A 22236-nucleotide genomic window follows, 5' to 3' on the forward strand; every position below is an offset into this window, starting at 1 on the left:
GCTTAATATATGAAGCTATGGTGATAATCTGGGGGAGCAGCTTTCCATTTTCATACACAGCAATTAAAATGTCACTATCAATATTATGTTCTACATATTATTAGAGTATCTGTGCATGAAGCAGTTAATTATAAATTATATTATTTTCAATTACCTCTTCCTGAACAGGGTATTTTACCAAATTTTCTTTTTATCACACGGCTGATGGTTATTTCTACATTATTGTAATTTAAATGAATGAAGCTGACTGCGGCCGAGGTGTCAGCCTGACTCCAATATCATAACTGGGATCCATGGTTGCAATAAATTCTGAGCTGATGGCGCCGAGGGATATTTTCTGATCTAGAAGGGAAGTGATCATGTTATGTCTTTCATCTGCTGAACTGTTTCTTTGACTGACCACTGCATGTATAATGCTCACCGTTGCCCATTACTTGGTGCATCTTTAAAATTACTTGAACAACAAATCTTGAAACCCCAGTCTGCTTTGAAATTGTTGCCACTTTTTGCTGTGCTCTGTCTTGGCATGAAATTGTTTTCATCAGCCTCACCTTTGCAGTTGAGTACATAATAATGTATATTTCCAAAAAAATGACAAAAAAATGAGGAAGAAAAAAGAAGAAAGGAAAAGAGGAAAAGGAAAAAGATGAAACTGACGTGCGATATTTAGATAGGGTGAAGCTGAAGAGGATAAAGTGCTGGAAGGAAAAAATAACAACACTCAGGTAAGTGGAGTGGAAGAGGATTCCAGTGGCTCCTGTGAAGCTCTAGTGAACTCCATGTCTGAGAAAGTTAGGGCAGTGCGTGAAAGTAATGGTAGCCACATGAACTATTGACACTTTGGCTACAATTTGACTGTTTTCATTTAGGGATGTACTCACTTTTTTGTTAGCAATTTTTACATTAATGGCTGTGTGTTGAGTTATTTAGAGGGCACACCAAATTTACACTGTTATACAAGATGTACACTGACTACTTTACATTGTATAAAAATGTCATATCTTTAGTGTTGTCCCCTGAAAAGCTATAATATTTACAAAAAATGTGAGGATATTCTTTTGTGATATACTGTATATTAGAGGCAGCATCACAGCCTACTATGTACAGGAGTTACACAGGCTTCATCAAAATAGTAGGAATTTTTTAATTAATATTATTTGGCTAATTTTGAATTTGGGAAGCAAGTAAGCAATACAAATAAATCGACTCTAAATCTTTTATTACCATGCAGTAGCATTTATTACAGGTGTAAAATACTTATACAATTGGTAGCTGTTTCCCTGGAATATTATGTTACACATACACTGGTAAATGACTTGAAGATTATTGGCATTTCTTATTCCCTATTGTATACACACACCTATTGCCTATATAAGCCAGATGCAGCGGAAGAGAGTGGATAATCCTGGTCAAGTTCACACTGCAAAAAGATGAGTGATTCTAAGCATTCAGGTAAACATGATCGGGAAATGTTGCTGGAAATGATGCATTCTACTACCAAAACTTCAGCTGAAGATTTGCTAATTTCTTATAAAGGAATATTATATCCAAGCGTTCTGTGCTGCTTAGAGACATTTCAAGCACTAGAAACCTTTGAGGCCAGAGAAGATGATATATTGGTTGTAACCTATCCAAAAAGTGGTAAGTTATGTTATATGGTATTATGCTTTTTCGTTGTTCTTTCTGATAATTCAATTTATGTTGTACCAAGTGTTTACGTAAACATACAGTAAACACTTTATATTCTCACATCTTTGCAAACATCATTCTGAAAAACTATGGTCACGTTAGCATTCTGGCTCTCATTTAAAATATAAGCCATAATACACTGCTGATTCTTTCATACAACAGTCAACTTTCTTCTTCTTGCGCTCTGTGCACACTGAGTGATGTGAATAATGCCGCTGTAAGAGCAATAACGATGAAGTTCAGGATGAATGGCTGCAGTCTTGGAATTGTCCAGAAGTTAACATTAATTTTGCAATAGCTACATAAACACTTATTTATAATAAAGACATGGATACAAACATTATGGGGAGGCTGATATATTGCTCCAAACACATTACCGTATGTTTCGGACTATAAGACGCACCGGACCATAAGACGCACCCTGGTTTTAGAGGAGGAAAATAGGAAAATAAAATTTTAAGCAAAAAATGTGGTCATGACACACTTATGGGGCAAGGATCTGCTGCTGACACTCTTATTGGGGTAATGTCCCCAAATTCTCTACTAAGGTACCCCAGCCTGGTAATGATCCTCCTGCCTTGTATATACAGTATATGTCCCTTATCCTGGTATAGCCCCCATCCTGCTATATACCGCCATCCTGGCATATGGCCGCAACCTGCTATATGCTTGCATATGGCCCCATCCTGCTATATAACCAATCCTGGCATATGGCCCCTCCTGCTACATACCTCCATCCTGCTATATACCCCCATCCTGCTCATATACCCCTATCCTGCTCATATACCCCCATCCTGCTCATAATATACCCCCATCTTGCTATATGCCCTCATCCTGCTATACACCCCCATCCTGCTATACACCCCCATCCTGGTATACGGCCCGCATCCTGTGGCACACAAAAAAAAATAAACGTTCATACTCACCTTTCCTCACTCCCTGCAGCATCGCTCCTCCTCCCGTCTGTGTCAGCAGCAGCGCTGGAGTGTGGAGCCGGCCAAGCTCCATGCAGCATTGCAATGTCCTCCTGTCTGTGCCGGCGGCGGCTGCGCGTGGACACGTGCGCACAGCGATGACGTCATTGCTGTGCGCACCGTTAGTCTTCACACAGCCGCCGCCGGCACAGACAGGAGGAGATCGCGATGCTGCAGGGATCGTGCAGGGTGAGTTATACTGATTAACTGCACCCCGCGCTGATGATGATGCGTGGGGGGCCGTGAATACAGCCGCACATGATCACTCCAGGCTGTACTTGCCAGGGGTGATCATGCGGGCAGACTGTTTAATATACTCGCATTCCCCGCCCATCACCCCGCCCACCTGTCAGTGCCGGCTTCAGTGCTGAGAGATGATGGGCGGGATGATGGGCATGCATAGTATATGAGTGGGTCCACGTGGTCACGGCAGGCTGCTACAGCCTGCTTGTGCCACTGGTGACCCGCTCCACCGCAGCACCCTCATTCCCCGGAGCCCTACATTTAGACTATAAGACGCACCCCCCACTTTCCCCCAACATTTGGGGGGAAAAAAGTGCGTCTTATAGTCCGAAAAATACGGTATATAGATAAATCCTGATAATAAATTCCTTTTGGTGTAGACACATTAGCGCATAATCTTTTGTGCAAGAGAATTGGATGGATTATGCCAATGACACTCGTCTCAATCTCTGATCTGCATGTGAGCCGAAGGAGCAAACTGGGCAAACTGGGCTACACTAATAATAATATTGAGACAATTAAAAAAAAAATTGTATTACTGTGTTTCTTAAACGTCCGCTCTATCAAAATATAAAGTAAATTAATTTGATCAATGTAACGCGAAAGATAATAAAAACGCCAGAGTTTCATTTTTTAGCCACCATAACATTGCAATAAAGTGCAACAGGAGGCGATCCAAACATCATGTCTACCCTGAGATGGTGCCAGTAAACATGTCAGCTCAGGGCACAATAAATAAGCCCTCATACAGCCTCATATCCCAAAAAATGGAATCATTACGGGTCTCGGAATTGCAGAATGTTTTTCACCACAAATAAAAAACAAACAAAACTGTACATGTTTAGTGTTAATGTACTCGTACTGATCTGAAGAATCATATTGACAGGTCAGTTTTACCATATAATGAACATGGTAAATTAAAAACTCAAGAAAACTTTGTGGAATTGCAGGTTTATTTTTTTAAATTTCAATTAACTTGGAATACTTTCCTGTTTTCCACTACACTATATGGTAGAATGAATGATTTCACTCAAAATTACAATTCTTCTACAAAACAAAAACCCTCATACAGCAATGGAAGGAAAAATAAAAAAGTTATGGCTCTTAGAAGAATGGGAGGAAAAACCAAATTTGCATAAATGGAAAATTCCTTGGGAGTAAAAGGGTTAAAATATTTCTAATATCCATATAAGAAGAGCAGGAGAACGCCCTACAGGCTCCATTCATCAGATGTTCATGGTGGGTTTACTAAGTAAAAAAAAATCAAATTATAAAATGTAATAAGGGTTAAGGTACCTCCTTAATTCCTAAATTTGTAGACCGTTATCAGGCAGGCAGACCTTACAAGGGGTCTGCCTTGTCCCTCATATTTTGATACACAGCCAAGATGAAGCACTCAGCTGGGGGCTGCAGCCTGTAGCCATATGCTTTATCTGTGCTGGGTACGAAAATATGAGGGACCCTGCACAATGTTTTCAAATTATTTATTTCTTTTTAAACTCCACTTCTGGGATCTAGATAGCTAGTGTGAGGGCAACCAATCACAGATGGGGCACAGAAGGTGGGTGGGGGAAGCAGGACTGCAACCAATCACTGACAGCATTACAGAGGGTGAGTGGCGGAGGAAGTGCATATTCATGAACTTTAATGATTGGACTTAAAAGCAGTGTGACAGCTCAATAATTATTATTCATCTGCTTTAATGAACACAGTACACTTTCTTTTTCATTGCTACTCCCAATCAGAGCAATGCCAGTAGCAAAGATTGCTGCGGCATTACTGTAATTACTGGCAAGCAATCCCCACATGTTTAGTGGCTGAAAATCAAGGGCAAACATGCAGGGAGGGGACTCGAAACTAGCGAGACTAGGACCAAAATACTCGACGAGTAATGAATATGGCGAATATCTTAACCCCTTCACGACCGGCCGATTTTTCGCTTTCCGTTTTTTTTTCCGCCATTCTTTTTCTAAGAGACGTAACTTTTTTATTTTTCAGTCAATATGGTCATGTGAGGGCTCATTTTTTGCGGAACGAGCTGTACTTTTCAATGAAACCATAGGTTTTACCATATAGTGTACTGGAAAATGGCAAAAAAATTCCAAATGCAGAAAAATTGCAAAAAAAGTGTGATAGCACTATTGTTTTTGAGATATTTTATTCACTGTGTTCACTGTATGGTAAAACTTATGTGTGGGTGTGATGCCTCAGGTCAGTGCAAGTTTGTAGACACCAAACATGTATAGGTTTATTGTTATATAAGGGGTTAAAAAAAATTCGGAAGTTTGTCTGAAAAAAGTGGCGCATGTTTTACGCCATATTCCGTGACCCGTAGCGTTCTCATTTTTCAGGATCTAAAGCTCAGTGATGGCTTATTTTTTGTGACTCGAGCTGACGTTTTTAACGGTACCATTTTTGCGCAGATGCTACATTTTGATCGCCTGTTATTGCATTTTGCGCAAAAGTTGTGGCGACAAAAAATGTCATTTTGGCGTTTGGAATTTTTTTGCCGCTACTCCGTTTACTGATCAGATTAATTGATTTTATATTTTGAGAGATCCGGCGTTTCTGAACGCGGCGATACCAAATGTGTATATTTTTTATTTTTTTAACCCTTTAATTTTCAATGGGGCGAAAGGGGGGTGATTTGAACTTTATATGTTTTTTTTTAATTTTTTAAAACTTTTTTTTTTTACCTTTTTTTTTATTTTACTAGTCCCCCTAGGGGGCTATTGCGATCAGCAGTACGATCGCTCCGCACTATCTGCTGATCACAGCTACACAGCTGTAAACAGCAGATACGTGCACTTTCTGCTTCCCTGGCCTCCGTGGAAAGCGAAAGTGAAAGTAGTTCATGTCTAGCACAGGAGTCATCACATGACCCTGTGCTACCATGACAACCATCGAAAGTCACGTGATCATGTCACGTGACTTCCGGTATCGGGCGGTAAGTAAAACTTTACCGCGATCGAGTTTATAATGGCGATGTCACATATTGACAGCGCTATTACAGGGGTTAAACGGCACGAGCAGATAATGATTCTGCTCGTGCCTAGCAGGCACACATCTCAGCTGTGAAAATCAGCTGAGAAGTGCACCGATCGCAGCATGCTGCTGCCAGGAGGCCGCGGGCAGTAACGTTATGACCGCTCGGACGTAATTTTATGGCCCGCGGTCGTTAAGGGGTTAATATTCGTGTGACTAACAAACAATGCTAAGTATATTCGCTTATCATTAAACACCATCTGTAAAAAAGCTGAAGTTGAAAAGAGGAGGGCTTCTACAAATTAATGATCCCAAACACACATCAATATCCACAATAGACTGCTTCAAAAGGCGCAAAATGAACCTTTTTGCAATGGCCCTCACAGTCCCCTGATCTGAACATCATTAAAAATCTGTGGCTACACCTCAAAGGAGCAGTGCAAGCAAGACGACCCAGGAATCTCACAGAACTGGAAGACTTTTCCCAGGAAGAATGGATGAAAATCCCTCAAGGAAGAATTGAAAGCCTTTTGGCTGGCTACAAAAAGTGTTTACAAGCTCTGATAGCTGCCAAAGGGGGTACTACTAGGTACTAATCATGCAGGGTGCCCAAACTTTTGCATCGGCCCATTGTCCTTTTTTGTTCATTTTAAAATGTAAAAGATGAAAATGTATATATTTTTTACCTAAAATACAAAGGAAACGTGTCATCTTTATCCTTATGCTTTTCAGAGAACATTTCACAATTACAGTAATTTTGACCAGGGGTGCCCAAACGTTTGCATGCTATATGTGGCCCAAAATGGTACCAATTAAAATGCTATCCTGCAAAAAACAAGCCCTAAAACAACTCATCTGAAAAATAAAAAATCCTATAGCATTCACAATTTGGTGATGCAAAAAACTTTTATGTAATAAAAAAAGGGCGGTTTTAGTGTGATAGTAGGCAAAACCAAAAAAATCTATATAAAGCTGGTAATGCTGTCATCGTACTGACCTGAGAAATAAAGCCGCCCTATCACGTATACCACAAGGTTAACGGCATAAAAATAGTAATAAAGCCAATTCTTCATCTGTTGTTGATTTATTATACCTCCTCCCAAAGATCACAATAAGGTGAGCTTCACATTTATCCTGCGCTAAGGGCTTACACTGGTAATTAGGTGTACATCTCTGGAAAACATGATTCAGACAAAATTCCCAACCAAAAATTCACTGTAATGAGGCAAAGGGAGTCATTCTAAACTTTTGTCTGATCTGTGATCCGGCGGTGTCCACCTTTTTTATGTGTTTTTTTTAGGCGTGCACAAAAGTGCAGTCAACAATAGTTTTGTGCACCTTTGAAAAAAAGGAAACTTAGAACAGAGGCCAAACGGAGTCCGACATAACTGCTGTCTCATTATAGGGATTAATTGTTGGTTTTACCTGAATCAAATATTTCGGAAATATAGATAGAAACCCTGATTTAAGTGCTCAGCATAAACCACAGGATTAATGTGAACTAATCCAATACGTTCTGTACCCCAAATTGCCTACAATAGTATTCAACTCTATCCACAAAAAATCAAGTCCCCACATCATCTGTTAACAGAAATATAGTGGGCTTCCACATTACTGCTAGTACAAACACTCTGGAGAAGCGCTATAGATCCCCCTCAAAAAGAAAACCAGCAAAATCTGCACTTGTGTGCTGCCCCGGTCGAACCGCTCGGATCCGGGGGTGATGATTACTCATGGCTCGAGGATCTCCGGACCCGGGGGCTTGGGACCACACTCAAATGAAGAGGGGGGTATTTACAGGGGAGATATAGTTCGTGACGCCAACCGTGGTGTACGGTAATTGGGAGTTTCGCCGCTGCCGTTGAGAGTACCCGGGGTGATGGAGTGGGGCAGCTAGATGTCGTCACCCTCCACGGGTAGGGGAAGGCCCCAGGACTCTGGATGGTGGGGACAGTGCAGGGGGAGTGCAGGCTTGCTGGTTGCAGGGGTTAATTAGGTTCTCACTCAGCAATAAAGCAGACACTGACAACAGGGTAAACCAAGTCTTTGACTGCCGCTGTCTCCTGAGGGGAGCTCGTCCGGGTCACATCCCCTGCAGCACTGCCTGGTGGTCCATGACCTGCGTCCTGGCACATTAGTTTTAAAGTGTCCTTTGTGGCCTGTCAGCTTAGAGCTTTCCGGGCCCCGCTCCCCACTATGGCTAACTGAAGGAACCTGCTCTCAGGAGCTCACGCTTAGGATTTCAGTGGGCCGCTTGTTTGGAAAGCCCTATCCACCTCGTTGCGCTAGTGCCCCCGATTTCTGAGCTTCGTGGGAACAGTCCATAGAGGTCCTGTCCTTCGCAGGTTAATTGCCGGGTCGCCTGAAGCTTCTCCCCGACCTAGGGTCCGTGTACCCCACCATGCCTTCGGTCCCGGTCTGGTGATTAGGCCCAGGCTACAACTCCCAGCTTCCTCAGAGCTCTTCACAGCTCGAGGGCTATTCTCCTTCTCCAGGGAGCTGCTACTACTAGCTCCTCTCTCACTGGGATCTACTGTCTGCCTGTCAGCTCTGCTCTGTGCTCCACTTCCTCGCTGACTTCCCCCCTCCCACCACTTTGTCTGACTCCTAGATGGACTGCCCTATATCAGCTTAAGCAGCCCACTGGTGTGCCTGACAGGTGTGGTGCGAGGTGTAACTAGGATTTGTGAATGCTGGTGGAGGCAGTACTTCAGGATGGAGACCCAGAACCATGGGGGCTTGACCGCTGCACGGGGAGAGAAAGATTGTGCAGAACCCTGTGACGACCTGAACAGTCCAGGGCGTCACACTTCCAAATCCAAATGCCCTACTCCCTTCTGTGTATCTCAAGAAGCATGAGCTAGTCACAATGTAAAGGCTCTACGCACAATATAAAGGCTCTAGGTTGCAGTGGGCAGTACAAGGGCTTATTTGCAATTTTAATTTTGCAAGATTCACTTTGTTTGACTATATGTTTTCCAGAGACAAAATCATAATTTCACCGGTAGATAAATTCCCGGAGGGGTGTAATTCAAAAAATAAAGTCACTTGACGATGGTTTCTACTGTTCTGGCCATTAGGGGCTCTACAAATGTATTGCAAAAACTATTCTAGGAAAAATACTACTTCCCTCTCTAGCCCTGTGCTGCAGTCATACAGTACATACAGTCAAATGTGGAGTATTGCCACGTTCAGGAGAAATTATGTGATATTATGGGGTTTTTTTTTTTACCTATTCCCCTTGTGAGAATTGGATATCTGGTTGAAATACCATTTTATTGGCAAAAATATAAATATTTTTTCTTCACCTCCCAAAAGTATAACATTTTGTGACAATCCTGTAGTGTCAATATGCTTACTGCACCCCTGGAAGCAATTTGTGCTGTTTCAACACCTCAGTAGACCTGCCCATGTAACATGGCACCCGCAAACTAGTTAAGCTAAATTTGAACTTTAATATGGTGCTTTTTTTCCTTCTGAGCTTTGTACTGTCCCTTAAAAGTACGGTAGTTTTCAACCTCGTATGGATTATTGGTGAACTCAGTAACAAATTCTTCATTGGCAACAAATTCTTTTATTTAATTTTCTCCTATTACCCCTTTCGACAATTAAAACTTTGGTGACCAAAAGAACAAGTTTGGTGAAAAAAATGGTGTTTTATTTATTTTCACAACCCAATGTTATACAATTCAGGGAAACACCTAAGGAATAAAATTGCTTGCAGCACTTCAAGATTAATTCCTTGAGATGTGTAGTTTACAGAATGGGTTCACTTGTTGGCAGATTCTGCTCTTTTAGAATGTTAGGGGCTCCTTAAATGTGTCATGGCATCCACAATGCATTCCAGCCTAAATGGCGCTCCAAAATTCAAATAATTTCACGGCTCAATGTTATAAAATTCTGTGAAGCACCTGGGGGTTCAAGGTGTTCACTACACAGCTAGATAAATTCTTTGAGGGGTTGAGTTCCAAAAGGGGGTCACGTGTGAGGGTTTCCACTGTTTAGGTACATTAGGGGCTCTGCGAATGTGACATGGCATTTCTAGATTCCTGACGATTTTGCTCCTTCCATTCCAAGCCCTGATGTGTGCACAAAGAGTAGTTGTCCACCACATATGGGTATCGGTGTTCTCAGGACAAATCTCTCAACAAATTGTATACTTTCTCCTTTTACCTTTTTGAAAATACAAAATATAGGGCTAAAATAACATTTTAAGGAAAAATGTGATTTTAATTTTCACGGCTCAACGTTATAAAATTCTGTGAAGCGCCTGTGGGTTCTATGGGCTCATCACACATCTCAATAAATTCTTTGAGGGTTCTAGTATCCAAAATGTGCTCTCACTTGTGGAGGATTTCCACTGCTTAGGCACATCAGAGGCTCTGTAAATGCGACGTGGTATCTGCTATCGATTCTAACCGATTTTGCATTCTAAAAGTAAAATGACACTCTTTCCATTTCTAGCCCTGCAATGTGCCAACGCAGTAGTTTTTCCACCACATAGCATACTCAAGAGAAGGTGAGCAACAAATTGTATGGTACATATACTCCTGTTACCCTTGTGAAATTGCAAAATTTGGGGCTAAAATAACATTTTTGTGTAAAAGAGTAAAATTTTCATTTCTTCCATCCGCATTGCTTTATTTCCTGTAAAGCATCTGGAGGGTTAACAAACTTCTTGAATATGGTTTTGAGCACTTTGAGGGGTGCAGTTTTTAGAATGGTGTCACTTTTGGGTATTTTCTGTCACCTAGGCCTCTCAAAGGTACTTCAAATGTGATGTGGTGCCTAAAAAATGGTTTTGTAAATTGTGTTGGAAAAATGAGAAATTGCTGCTAAACTTTTAACCCTTCTAATTTCCTAAGAAAAAAAATTATGTTTGAAAAATAATGCTGATGCAAAGTAGACAAGTGGGCAGGGCCGCCATCAGGTCATTACTACTGGGACTCCTGTACTGGGCCCGGTGAGCAGCAGGCAGGAGGGGGGGCCCGGACACGCTGACAGGCCCCTCCCCTTTCATTCCTCTGCTTACCGGGCCCCAGGGGCAGGGGGCATTCACAGTACATTTCGCAGGGTGGGCTGGCCGTGCAGTGAGCAGGAGGCAGGAGAAGGGGCCCGGACACGCTGACAGCCCGGGCCCCTCCCCTTTCATTCCACTGCTAACCGGGCCCCAGGGGCAGGGGGCATTCACAGTACATTTTGCAGGGCGGGCTGGTCATGCAGTGAGCAGGATGCAGGAGGAGGGGCCCGGACACGCTGACAGCCCGGGTCCCTCCCCTTTCATTCCTCTGCTCACAGGGCCCCAGGGGCAGGGGGCGTTCACAGTACATTTCGTAGGGCGGGCTGGTTGTGCAGTGAGCAGGAGGCAGGGCCCGGACATGCTGACATTCTGGGCCCCTCCCCTTTCATTTCTCTGCTCACCGGGCCCCATGGGGCAGGGGGCGGGGACGTTGCACTGACAGCACCTGCAGTCACACAGGGGCCCCAAGCGGGAGCGGGCCCCTAGAGCCTGAAAACGTGTTAACCCCTTAGCGACCTATGATGTACTGGGTACATCATAGCTCCCTGGTACTTAAGGACCCATGACGTACCCAATACGTCATGGCAAGATCGCGGCCCTGGTAGCTGCGATCGCTTTGCAAATATCTTAGATTCGGGGAGGAGGGGCCCTCTGCCTGACCTCAGGAGGGGTGTTGTCTCCTCCCCGGACCTAAGGAGGCTGTGATTGGCTGACAAACGCCGCTCAGCCAATCACAGCCACTGTAATGTTTTAGCCATTGAAAATGGTTGAACATTAAAATCCAGCCATGTTCAGTGCAGCTATAGCACCGATCATTCGCTGGAGCTGGGTGACCTCAGTTTCACCCGTCCCCAGCTCTGATTGGAGAGACCGGCTTTGTGATCGCTCTCTCCAATCACTGTGGATCCGGGGCCGGAGACCGCCCCCTCAGCTTCACTCTGGAGTCTGTGGAAGGTGATGGGAGCGATCGGTAAGTTACAGACACTGTCTCCTTTCAGCCACCGCCATTGCCCAGCAGTCACTGCCCCTGATCCAGCGGCACTGAACCATTCTGCTTCATCCCCTCCATCTGCCACCGCCTCCCCCATCAGCCGCTGCCCCCTCCCTCATCTGCTGCCCCCCTCCCTCATCTGCTGCCCCCTCTCCCACCTCTCACCTTCCTCCATCTGCTGTGATCCCCCCACCTGCTGTGATTCCCCCCCACCATCTATCCGTCTCTCTGTCTATCCGTCTCTCTGTCTATCCGTCTCTCTGTCTATCCGTCTCTCTGTCCATCCGTCCCTCTGTCCATCCGTCCCTCTGTCCATCCGTCCCTCTGTCCATCCGTCCCTCTGTCCATCCGTCCCTCAGTCCATCTGTCTCTCATCTATATGTAGCACCCACGGGGCAGGGGTTAAATGTTACTCGTCGCCGAGCCGGTGATGTCGAGTCAGGGATGTCACAGGTGGCCCTGACCAGCTTCGTGGCCCCGAGGTGTACAATAAAAGGGGATTTGGATGATGGTGGGAATGATGAGGATGATAGTCTTGTGACGCCACCTGTGGTATGTGGCCAAGGATTAGCCGCTGCTGCTGTCGCCCTCCTTCGGGGCGGATGGTGTTGCAGCAAGGATGGTTCTGCTCCCCACAGGGGGAGCGAGGCCCCGGGGAGGATGATGAGGAGAGTAGTGCCCGTTGGCGCAGAAGTAAGAGGCGACGGCAATCAAAAAGCTGAATCAGATGCTGTGGTTCCAGCTGTGATGGGCCCCAGCCAATCCCGGATCCGTTGGAGGTTAGAACCGGTATGGTGGTCGATGGGCCCTTCCTTCTTGCGCCTTTCAAGATGGATCCCCGTGGCTTGAAGCTGCTTGGGGACCCCGGTTTGTGTAGTGTTAGTTCCTGTCCCGTGTGTAGGTGACGCGGGGCCGCTGTGGGGCTTGACTGTAATCACGACTCTGGACCCCATGTGGAACTGTGATCTGGGATCTCGTGGTGGCCAGAGGGACATGCAATCCCCCTGTCCTGCAGATTCTGGTGATACAAGGTGAAGTCTGTTCCACCCTAAGGCTCTGCACCCTGAACCGCACCAGTCCCGCTCCTGTTCTCTCCTGCTGGAGAACACTAACTGTTGTGTAAGCTCCTAACTCCCCCTGGTGGCTGCACCTCCCCCGGTTCCCTGTCACTAGTGGGAGGCTGCCCCCCATGTTTGGTGACAACCTTAAGACCCGACCATAGCCTGGTCCCCAATGGGGAGGGCAACCTGGTTGTGTATATGAGTTTGTGTTGTGGAACTGGTACCGACCTCCTCTGGATCCAGGATGAGTACTGCACCTTAAGTGAGGTGCAGTACCCTGTGGGAACTGAAGCATCAGGGGCGCCACATATTCCTCTATCTATCTATGATTCTATCTATCTAGCCATCTATCTATGATTCTATCTATCTATCTGCTGAAAGAGCCTTAAAGTGAATCTGTCAGCAGGTTTTTGCTCCCCCATCTGAGAGCAGCATAATGTAGAGACAAATACCCTGATTCCAGCGATGTGTCACTTACTGGGCTGTTTGCTTTCATTGTGATAAAATCAATGTTTCCTCTGCTGCAGATCTAGCATATATACAGAGCTCATAAATATGCTGGATTACCTGCAGCATGACGAGTAGCCCTGTAATGATAATCTCCTGCTGATTAATCAGTGATGTTATCAAAACTATACTAAGCAGCCCAATAAGTGACAATCGCTGGAATTAGGATCTCTTCCCCTATGTTATGCTGCGCTCAGATTAGGTGTTAAAAACCTGGTGACAGATTCCCTTTGAGGGGGTTGTCAGGTCTAAATCCACAAGTGTGCATTATCACAATTTGGTTTCAATTACTTTAAAAACTGTATGTGACACATTCCCTTAAAGAAAAAAATAGATATACCAAAAATAAATATATACCAAAGAAGTTAGACTTAAAAAGAAAAAAAAAAAAAGTTAGAGTAAAGTAGGGCCCTTCCAAAAGAGTCTACCTTGTTGTGGTAGCAGACTTAAAAAATATTTTGGCCAAAACAAAATCTGATGGCTGCGTGTGTGATACGGTGTTCAATGTAAAGGGTTAATGTGTGATTGGTGAGGCTGTAGTGCAGAAGTGAAGTTTTTCCAAGAGTGGCGGTGGGACTGTGGAAGATTCGCGGGGCGGAGGCGGAGCTGGGGTGGAGCCTCAAGGGGGCTCCGAACTTTTGCCAGTATGGGGCCCTGAAATTCCTAGTGGCAGCCCTGCAAGTGGGAAATGTTATTTATTAGAATATAATACTACCGCGCTACCAAATAGAATGGGAAAAGGATGTGGAAGACTAGGTAAGGTGTGTAGTAAATAAAATAAAACTAGTTAGAAAGTGTAACTTGCACAATACATAAGGAAAGGTAAGTGAAATAAAAAATGTTTATTAGTTTCTTAAAATTAGATAATTAAAAAATATTTTGTCTAAAAATATCAATTGAAAATGCCAAGCTCCAGATGTCCGGGCAGGGAGCTGGGTCGGTGTAGGACCTGTAAAATGAAAAGAGGAGGGCTGTGTGAGTGTCAAAAAATTGACAGGTATTATGATATGTTGTACAGTGTTTAAATGAAGTTAAAACACTATATGGATAAATTTACCTGCGTATTGTATAGAATAAGTTCAGATACAGGTTAAGAGGGGGAACGTGTGGCAAAAATGGCGAGGTTGAGGCCTAAGATAAAAAATATATAGTATATACACAATGTTAAATAGGTGGTCTAAAATCAATTGACTGAACTGTATAGGGTGAGCGCACTTACCACGGAAGTGGTTAATCATGAAATGAAATGAAAACCTTCTTGAGCGAACACTAGTTCTGGATGTTTGTAAGTAACGGAGGTTTCAGTTAGAAGGCTGGACTTCAGAATGAAGGTGCCTTTTTGTGCAATTTTATACAGGTTGAGTGCTGCTGGCTTTTCCTGTATCTGCAATGTAAATATATGTTGTATGGTACTTTTGAAAAACACTTTTCTGTGATGTGCACAATAGCTTGATGAAAGTTACCTGGTAAATGATCTTTTGAAAGATACTTTTCTGTGATTTCTCTATGTGCACAATAGCTTGATAATAGTTACCTGGTTAATGATGAAAGACACTTTTCTGTGATTTCTCTATGTGCACAATAGCTTGATAATAGTTACCTGGTAAATGATGAAAGACACTTTTCTGTGATTTCTCTATGTGCACAATAGCTTGATGATAGTTACCTGGTAAATGATAATGATATGGTACCATACACCACATATTTACATTGCAGATACAGGAAAAGCCAGCAGCACTCAACCTGTATAAAACTGCACAAAGAGGCACCTTCACTCTGAAGTCCAGCCTTCTAACTGAAGCCTCCATTACTTACAAACATCCAGAACTAATGTTCACTCAAGGGGTTCATTTCATTTCATGATTAACCACTTCCGTGGTAAGTGCGCTCACCCTATACAGTTCAGCCAATTGATTTTAGACCAACTATTTAACATTGTGTATATACTGTATATTTTTTATCTTAGGCCTCAACCTCACCATTTTTGCCACACGTTCCACCTCTTAACCTGTACCTGAACCTATTCTATATGTGATGGTGGGATATGGGGGGAGGTGTATCTTGCTGTACAGATTCCTATTTTAAGCTTGGTTCACTGTCCATTATTTGTACTGCTTCTGTGTACATTGTATTGTTTGTAAGTAATCACCCCCTATAATGCAAGGTTATAGCCTCTTGAGGTGCTTCCGTCCCTGGGTGTGGGGGGAGGTGGGCCTAGAGTCCACCTACTGTAACCTTTTTGCTTACCTGGGGCATGGGCAGTCTGTTTGAGAACTTCAAGAGTGAAGCAGGAAGATTCAACCTCCGGGAGAAACTGGCTTCTCAGAGAGACCTGGATATTTATTGGTTACTGGACTATATTTGTGTTACTGGACTAATTTTACCCTCTGTTTTGTGGATTATGTTATAGACCATTTGATTTGCTTGCAATAAATGCTCTTTGGATTGTACAGCTATCTCTCGCTCTGTTGATTGTGTGATATGGGAGAAGGACCCCGTCACACTATACAATACGCAGGTAAATTTATCCATATAGTGTTCTAACTTCATTTAAACACTGTACAACATATCATAATATCTGTCAATTTTTTGATACTCACACAGCCCTCCTCTTTTCATTTTACAGGTTCTACACTGACCCAGTTCCCTGCCCAGACATCTGGAGCTTGGCATTTTCAATTGATATTTTTAGACAAAATATTTTTTAATTATCTAATTTTAAAAAATTAATAAACATTTTTTTATTTCACATACCTTTCCTTATTTATTGTGCAAGTTACACTTTCTAACTAGTTTTACTTTATTTACTACACACCTTACCTAGTCTTCCACATCCTTTTCCCATTCTACTTGGTAGTGCGGTAGTTTTATATTCTATTTTCTAGTCAGTGTTTACCACTTCCAGACAGGATACACGCGGAACCCGTCTACTACCTGCGGCTTCCGATTAGTTACCCTTCTGTCACCAGAGTCCAACACTAACCCTAATCTAATTCCCTGAGGTATACGTTACCTACTCCGATTTATCAGCCAGTTCATCCACCCACCCCAAAATCCTTCGCCTGTGAGCGCCGGTGTCCATTCAGTCTAAATGTTATCTATTAACTATTTTATCTGACATACTGTAAAGGGGGCTTTACACGGTAGCGATATTGCTAGCAATTTGTAGCGATAGCGAGCGTGTAAGTACCCGCCCCCGTCGTGCATGCGATTGTTTGTGATCGCTGCCGTAGCGAACATTATCGCTACGGCAGCGTCACACATACTTACCTGGTCGGTGGCGTCGCTGTGACTGCCGAACAATCCCTCCTTCAAGGGGGAGGGACGTTCGGCATCACAGCGATGTCACCGCAACGTCACTAAGCGGCCGGCCAATCAAAGCGGAGGGACGGAGATGAGCAGGACGTAACATCCCGCCCACCGCCTTCCTTCTGCATTGTGGCCGGCGGCAGGTATGGAGACGTTCCTCGCTCCTGCGGTGTCACACATAGCGATGTGTGTTGCCGCATGAGCGATGAACCACCTGGATAAACAACCCTTACCGATTTTTGAGTTTGGGACGACCTCTCCATGGTGAACGATTTTCACCATTTTTGAGGTAGCTTAAGGTCGCTGGTCAGTGTCACATGCTGTGATATCGTTAATGACGCCGGATATGCGTCACTAACAACTTGACCCCGCCGACCAAACATTAACAATATCCTAGCGTGTAAAGCCCCCTTTACTCTCTGGTTTAACAGCATATAAACTCAAAGTTTGAGAATGGTCACATTTTCAAAATATTCACCAAATTTCTGATATGTTTACAAATAAATATAAGTAATTCCATCCTAAATGTACCACTAACATGAAATACAATGTTATGAAAAGATATTCTCAGAATTACCAGAATCTGTTGAAGTGTTCCAGAGTCATTGCCTCATTAAGTGACACTGGTCAGAATTGTAAAATTTGGCCTCGTCAAGAAGGTAAAAACAGGCTGGGTGGTGAAGGGGTTAAAGCACTAAGCATTGGACAAAAAATAGGTGCAAATACAATAATGAATTGGACCCTTAGTTTTGTCAATAACATAGGTATTGAACTGTAGCACCTTCTGTCAGACGTTCTGCTTGCAAACATTCATTAGAGAATCTGACAAACTTATAGAGGGGGGTGTTCATAAGGGCTTCAAAGTAAAGCTTCATTGCAACATTGCATGATCAAGAGAAAATTAGGAATGCATTAAGAAAACATGCCGCACATTGTAGGGAGCTTTGCTCTCAAGGGCTCACGCTTGGGATTTCAGTGGGTTGCATTGGGCCAGTCCATAAAGTCACTATCCTCTGCAGGTTAATTGCCGGGTTGCTTGAAGCTACTCCACGACCTAGGGTCCAGTACCCTGCCGTGCTTTCGGTCCCGTACCGGCTACTGAACTCGAGCTGCTGACTGTCCTCCAGAACTAAGGGGTACTTTACACGCTGCGACATCGCAAGCCGATGCTGCGATGCCGAGCGCGATAGTCCCCGCCCCCGTCGCAGCTGCTATATCCTTGTGATAGCTGCCGTAGAGAACATTATCGCTACGGCAGCTTCACATGGACTCACTTTTCCTGCGTCGTCGCTCTGGCCGGCGACCCGCCTCCTTATTAAGGGGGCGGATCATGCGGCGTCACAGCGACGTCACACGGCAGGCGGCCAATAGGAGCGGAGGGGCAGAGATGAGCGGGATGTAAACATCCCGCCCACCTCCTTCCTTCCGCATATCCTACGGAAGCCGCGGTGACGCCGGTAGGAGATGTTCCTCGCTCCGGTGACTTCACACACAGCGATATTTGCTGCCGCAGTAGCGAGGAACAATATTGGACCGTCGCGTCAGCGTAATTATGGATTACGCCGACGCTGCACCGATGATACGATTACGACGCTTTTGCGCTCGTTAATCGTATCATCAAACCTTTACACACTACGATGTCGCATGCGATGCCAGAAGTACGTCATTTTTAATTTGACCCCACCGACATCGCGCCTACGATGTCGTAGTGTGCAAAGCCCGCCTAAGTCTAGGCACCCAGTCCCAATATCCTGCAACCGGGTCTCCGACTCCTCTGGCCCAGACAACCGTCTGCAACCCAACCTTTTGCTCAGCTACCCTGGGAGCTCCAACTCCCAGTCTCCTCTCCATTAGCGAGCTTCTACTTCCCTTCCTCTCACTTTGCTCCCCTGGAGCCAATTCTCAGCTCCTCTCTCCTTGCTCTCCTGGAGCCAACTACTCTAACCCCTCCTACTAATCTTCCTGACCACTAGGTGGGCGGCCCTATCCCAGTTTAGCACCCCACTGGTGTGTCTGACAGGGTGTGGTGTAAGGTGTGATTGGGATTTTTGGATGCTGATGGAGGCAGTACTGTAAGTTAGGAACCCAGAACCAAGAGGAGTTGACTCCTGCACTAAGGATAAAGAGCGTGCAGTACCCTGTGACAAACTGACTAGTCCAGGGGCGTCACATTGGAGTTGCCCGGCAAAGAAGCAGTCCAGACAAAGAGGGACGTTTGATGGTTTTTAGTCACTGGATTCATGCCCTGGGGACATACTGGATCTCAGGTGCGCCTGTGTCACTGATGACCGTGCCAGCTGACCTGGTGCTGCTCTCCATCTGTGCACTTTAGTGTATGTGGGTCCTCTCTGGCGTGGAGCACTTGGAAGTCCTCCTGGTGTCTGGATCCTACCGCAGGCAGCTTGGACTATTTAAGGGAATATGTTCTTGTCCCCTCTTTGCTGCTGGTGGCTCGGACGTTAGTGGTGGCAGATGAGTCCTGAAAACCACCCGCCTGGCAGAGTTAACAGATGGCTTGAAGTCCTGGTCTCTTCTGAGATCTGCAACCCGTGCGTGCAAAGTACTGTGAGCCCTGGATGTCCAACCCACAGGATTCCTCTGTCCTTGGGGCTTGCTATCTCGCTCTCCAGGTATTTTCCTCCTCTGAGTGGCTGATCTTTCTCCTCAGGTCTTTGCAGTGTCTTTACTACCACTCCGCCGACTTTCTTACTTCTCACTTTCCTTTCTGTTTCCTTCCACTTTTTCTCTGTGTCCCAAGAGTCTCTGGTCTGTCTTGACACCTTTCTTACTACTCCTCTCCTCACAACCTTCCTCTTTCACTTCCTAAACTTAACTGACTGTCCCACTGTCTACCCACACTCCCCAGGTCATTTTCTCCTCCCCCAGGTCTGGTCTCTTCCTCCCAGTTGGCTGTCTGTTATCTGTTAGGGCCAGGTGGACGGGCAGACCCAGGAGGTGGATCCACTGGGCTGAACACCTCACCGAAGGCAAGGTGTCCGGTAGCCGGAGCACTACAGGTAGCAGGACAGTCCGTTCAAAGGGGTGGAGTGTAGAAGTCCCTGGGACCACGGAGTCACTGAAGGTAGTCCGGGTGAAGTAGGTGTTGGAGCGCACCACTGATACTGGAAAGAGTATATTGTTTGGGTGCACACCAGTGCGGAAAAAGGAATCTATGTGAAAAGGGAGAAGAAGATTCCGCACATATAAGCAGAGGCACACCAAAAAATTTGTACTGTATATACAGTACAAATTTTTTGGTGTGCCTCTGCTTATATGTGCGGAATCTTCTTCTCCCTTTTCACATGAAGGTAGTCCGGGTGACGGAGCTCAGGTTCGGAGGCCGAGATGTTGTCAGGCAGAGTCCAGAACCGACGGAGCGAGAAGACGGGTCACCACAGGGATCAGAGATGGTATGTACTGACGGGATGGCGGACAGTCACCGTTCGGGGTTCGGGAATCGTCAGGACCGGATGGCGAGGCAGGAGCGGCTCTAGGAGAGAGATAGGTAAGTATACCAGAAGACACAAGGAGACATGACTCCTAGCTTAGCAAAACACGAAGAACAGGCCCCGCCCACTTGGAAAGGATCCCCCTATATACCCAGTACCTGATCCTTCAATATCCTGTTCGAGGACACTGGCCCTTTAAGAAAGGGTCAATGACCGCGCGCGCATCCTAATGCGCATGCGCGAGGCCCGGGTGCCAGAAGCCAGGGCAGGGAGCGGTGAACAGGAGGCAGGAGAGCCGGGCTGGAGCAAAGCTGCCGACGGGCGCCGGGAGCGGGGACCGGGCCACCTGGGAACCGCAGGTGATGGGGCCTGGAGGCTGTGGAGCGGGGGACGCCTGACAGAGGAGCCGGGGAGCGAGGCAGGGAAGCCGGGGAGCGTGGCAGGGGAGCCGGGGAGCGAGGCAGGGGAGCCGGAGAGCGTGACAGGGGACCCGGGGAGCGTGACAGTACCCCCTCCCCCACGCCCCCCTCCCCGCAATCGGGACAGGAAGGCACGTATCAGGGGAGTACCCACATTCTCCCGGGGTTCCCAGGACCTATCCTCAGGACCATACCCTGCCCAGTCCACCAGGAAGAACTGTCGGCCCCGTACGGTTTTCATGGCCACGATATCCCTTACCGCATAGATGTCATCATCAGCAATAGGAGGAGGAGCAGAACTGGCAGCAGCGGAGAAGGGACCAAGGACAACCGGCTTGAGCAGGGAGACGTGGAAGGAGTTGGGTATTCTCATCGTGGCCGAGAGCTGCAGCTTGTAGGAGACCTCATTTATTTTGCCGATGACTTTAAACGGCCCGATGTAGCGAGGGCCCAGCTTGTATGATGGTAGCTTCAATCGGACGTACTTGGAAGCAAGCCAGACGAGATCTCCTGGAAAGAAACACGGAGGATCCAGATGCCTCTTGTCTGCGTGTCTCTTCATCCGCTGGGAAGCACGTCCAAGGGACGCCTTGACAGAGTCCCAAATTGTTGCAAAGTCACGGATTACAGCATCAGCAGCAGGGACATCCGAGGAAGAGGATACAGGTAATGGGACGGAAGGCTGAAGTCCGTAAAGGACATGGAAGGGAGAGCTGGAGGAGGACTCACTGACGTGGTGGTTATGGGAGAATTCAGCCCAAGGAAGAAGCGTGGACCAGTCGTCGTGATGGGCGTTGACGTAGTGACGTAAGAAGGAGGTCAAGATCTGATTGACTCGTTCCACTTGGCCATTCGACTGAGGATGGTAGGCTGAAGAAAAGTCCAGAGTCACTCCCAGATGTTTGCAGAGAGCCCTCCAGAATCGGGAGGTGAACTGAGTTCCTCTGTCGGACACAATGTGTGATGGAAAGCCATGCAAGCGGAAGATGTGTTGTATATAGGCGTCAGCGAGTTCCTGGGCAGAGGGCAGTCCAGCCATAGGGACGAAATGAGCCATTTTGGAGAACCGATCCACCACGACCCATATGACTGTGTGTCCGGAGGACAGGGGCAAGTCCGTAATAAAGTCCATTGCAATGTGTTGCCACGGAATGGAGAGTATAGGCAGAGGCAGAAGACAGCCATATGGCAGGTGTTTGGGCGTCTTGTTCCTGGCACAAGAGGAGCAGGCTGAGACAAAAGAAGCGATGTCCGTGCGAAGGGATGGCCACCAGTAGTGACGTACAATTGTACTCCATGTTTTCTTCTGACCAGCATGGCCGGCTATTTTCGAGGCATGGCCCCAGTGCAACAATTTTTGCCTGTCAGTCTCAGAGACATAGGTCTTCCCGGGCGGTATCTGGGCCAGGGTGACAGGGGCCACCGGAATGATTTTACTAGGGCAGATGATGGGCTGGGATGTCTCCTCCTCCTGCTCCATGGGCATGAATGACCTGGACAAGGCATCTGCTCGTACATTCTTGTCCGCGAGTCAAAAATGGAGCTGAAAATCGAACCTGGCAAAGAACAAGGACCACCTGGCTTGCCGT

The 22236-nt window shown here is 46.0% G+C and overlaps 1 protein-coding gene across 1 annotated transcript in view; it reads left to right on the plus strand.

The window, feature by feature from the left end:
- Nucleotides 1–1430: 1430 nt before the first annotated feature.
- Nucleotides 1431–22236, plus strand: part of LOC142295086 (sulfotransferase 6B1-like) — a 116324-nt gene continuing 95518 nt past the window's right edge. Inside the window, exon 1 of the mRNA XM_075338155.1 lies at nucleotides 1431–1641. Within this exon, the coding sequence (XP_075194270.1) occupies nucleotides 1431–1641 (211 nt within the window). The remainder of the gene's footprint in view (nucleotides 1642–22236) is intronic.

This window comes from Anomaloglossus baeobatrachus, chromosome 3 (assembly GCF_048569485.1).
Source record: "Anomaloglossus baeobatrachus isolate aAnoBae1 chromosome 3, aAnoBae1.hap1, whole genome shotgun sequence".
Taxonomy (NCBI): domain Eukaryota; kingdom Metazoa; phylum Chordata; class Amphibia; order Anura; family Aromobatidae; genus Anomaloglossus; species Anomaloglossus baeobatrachus.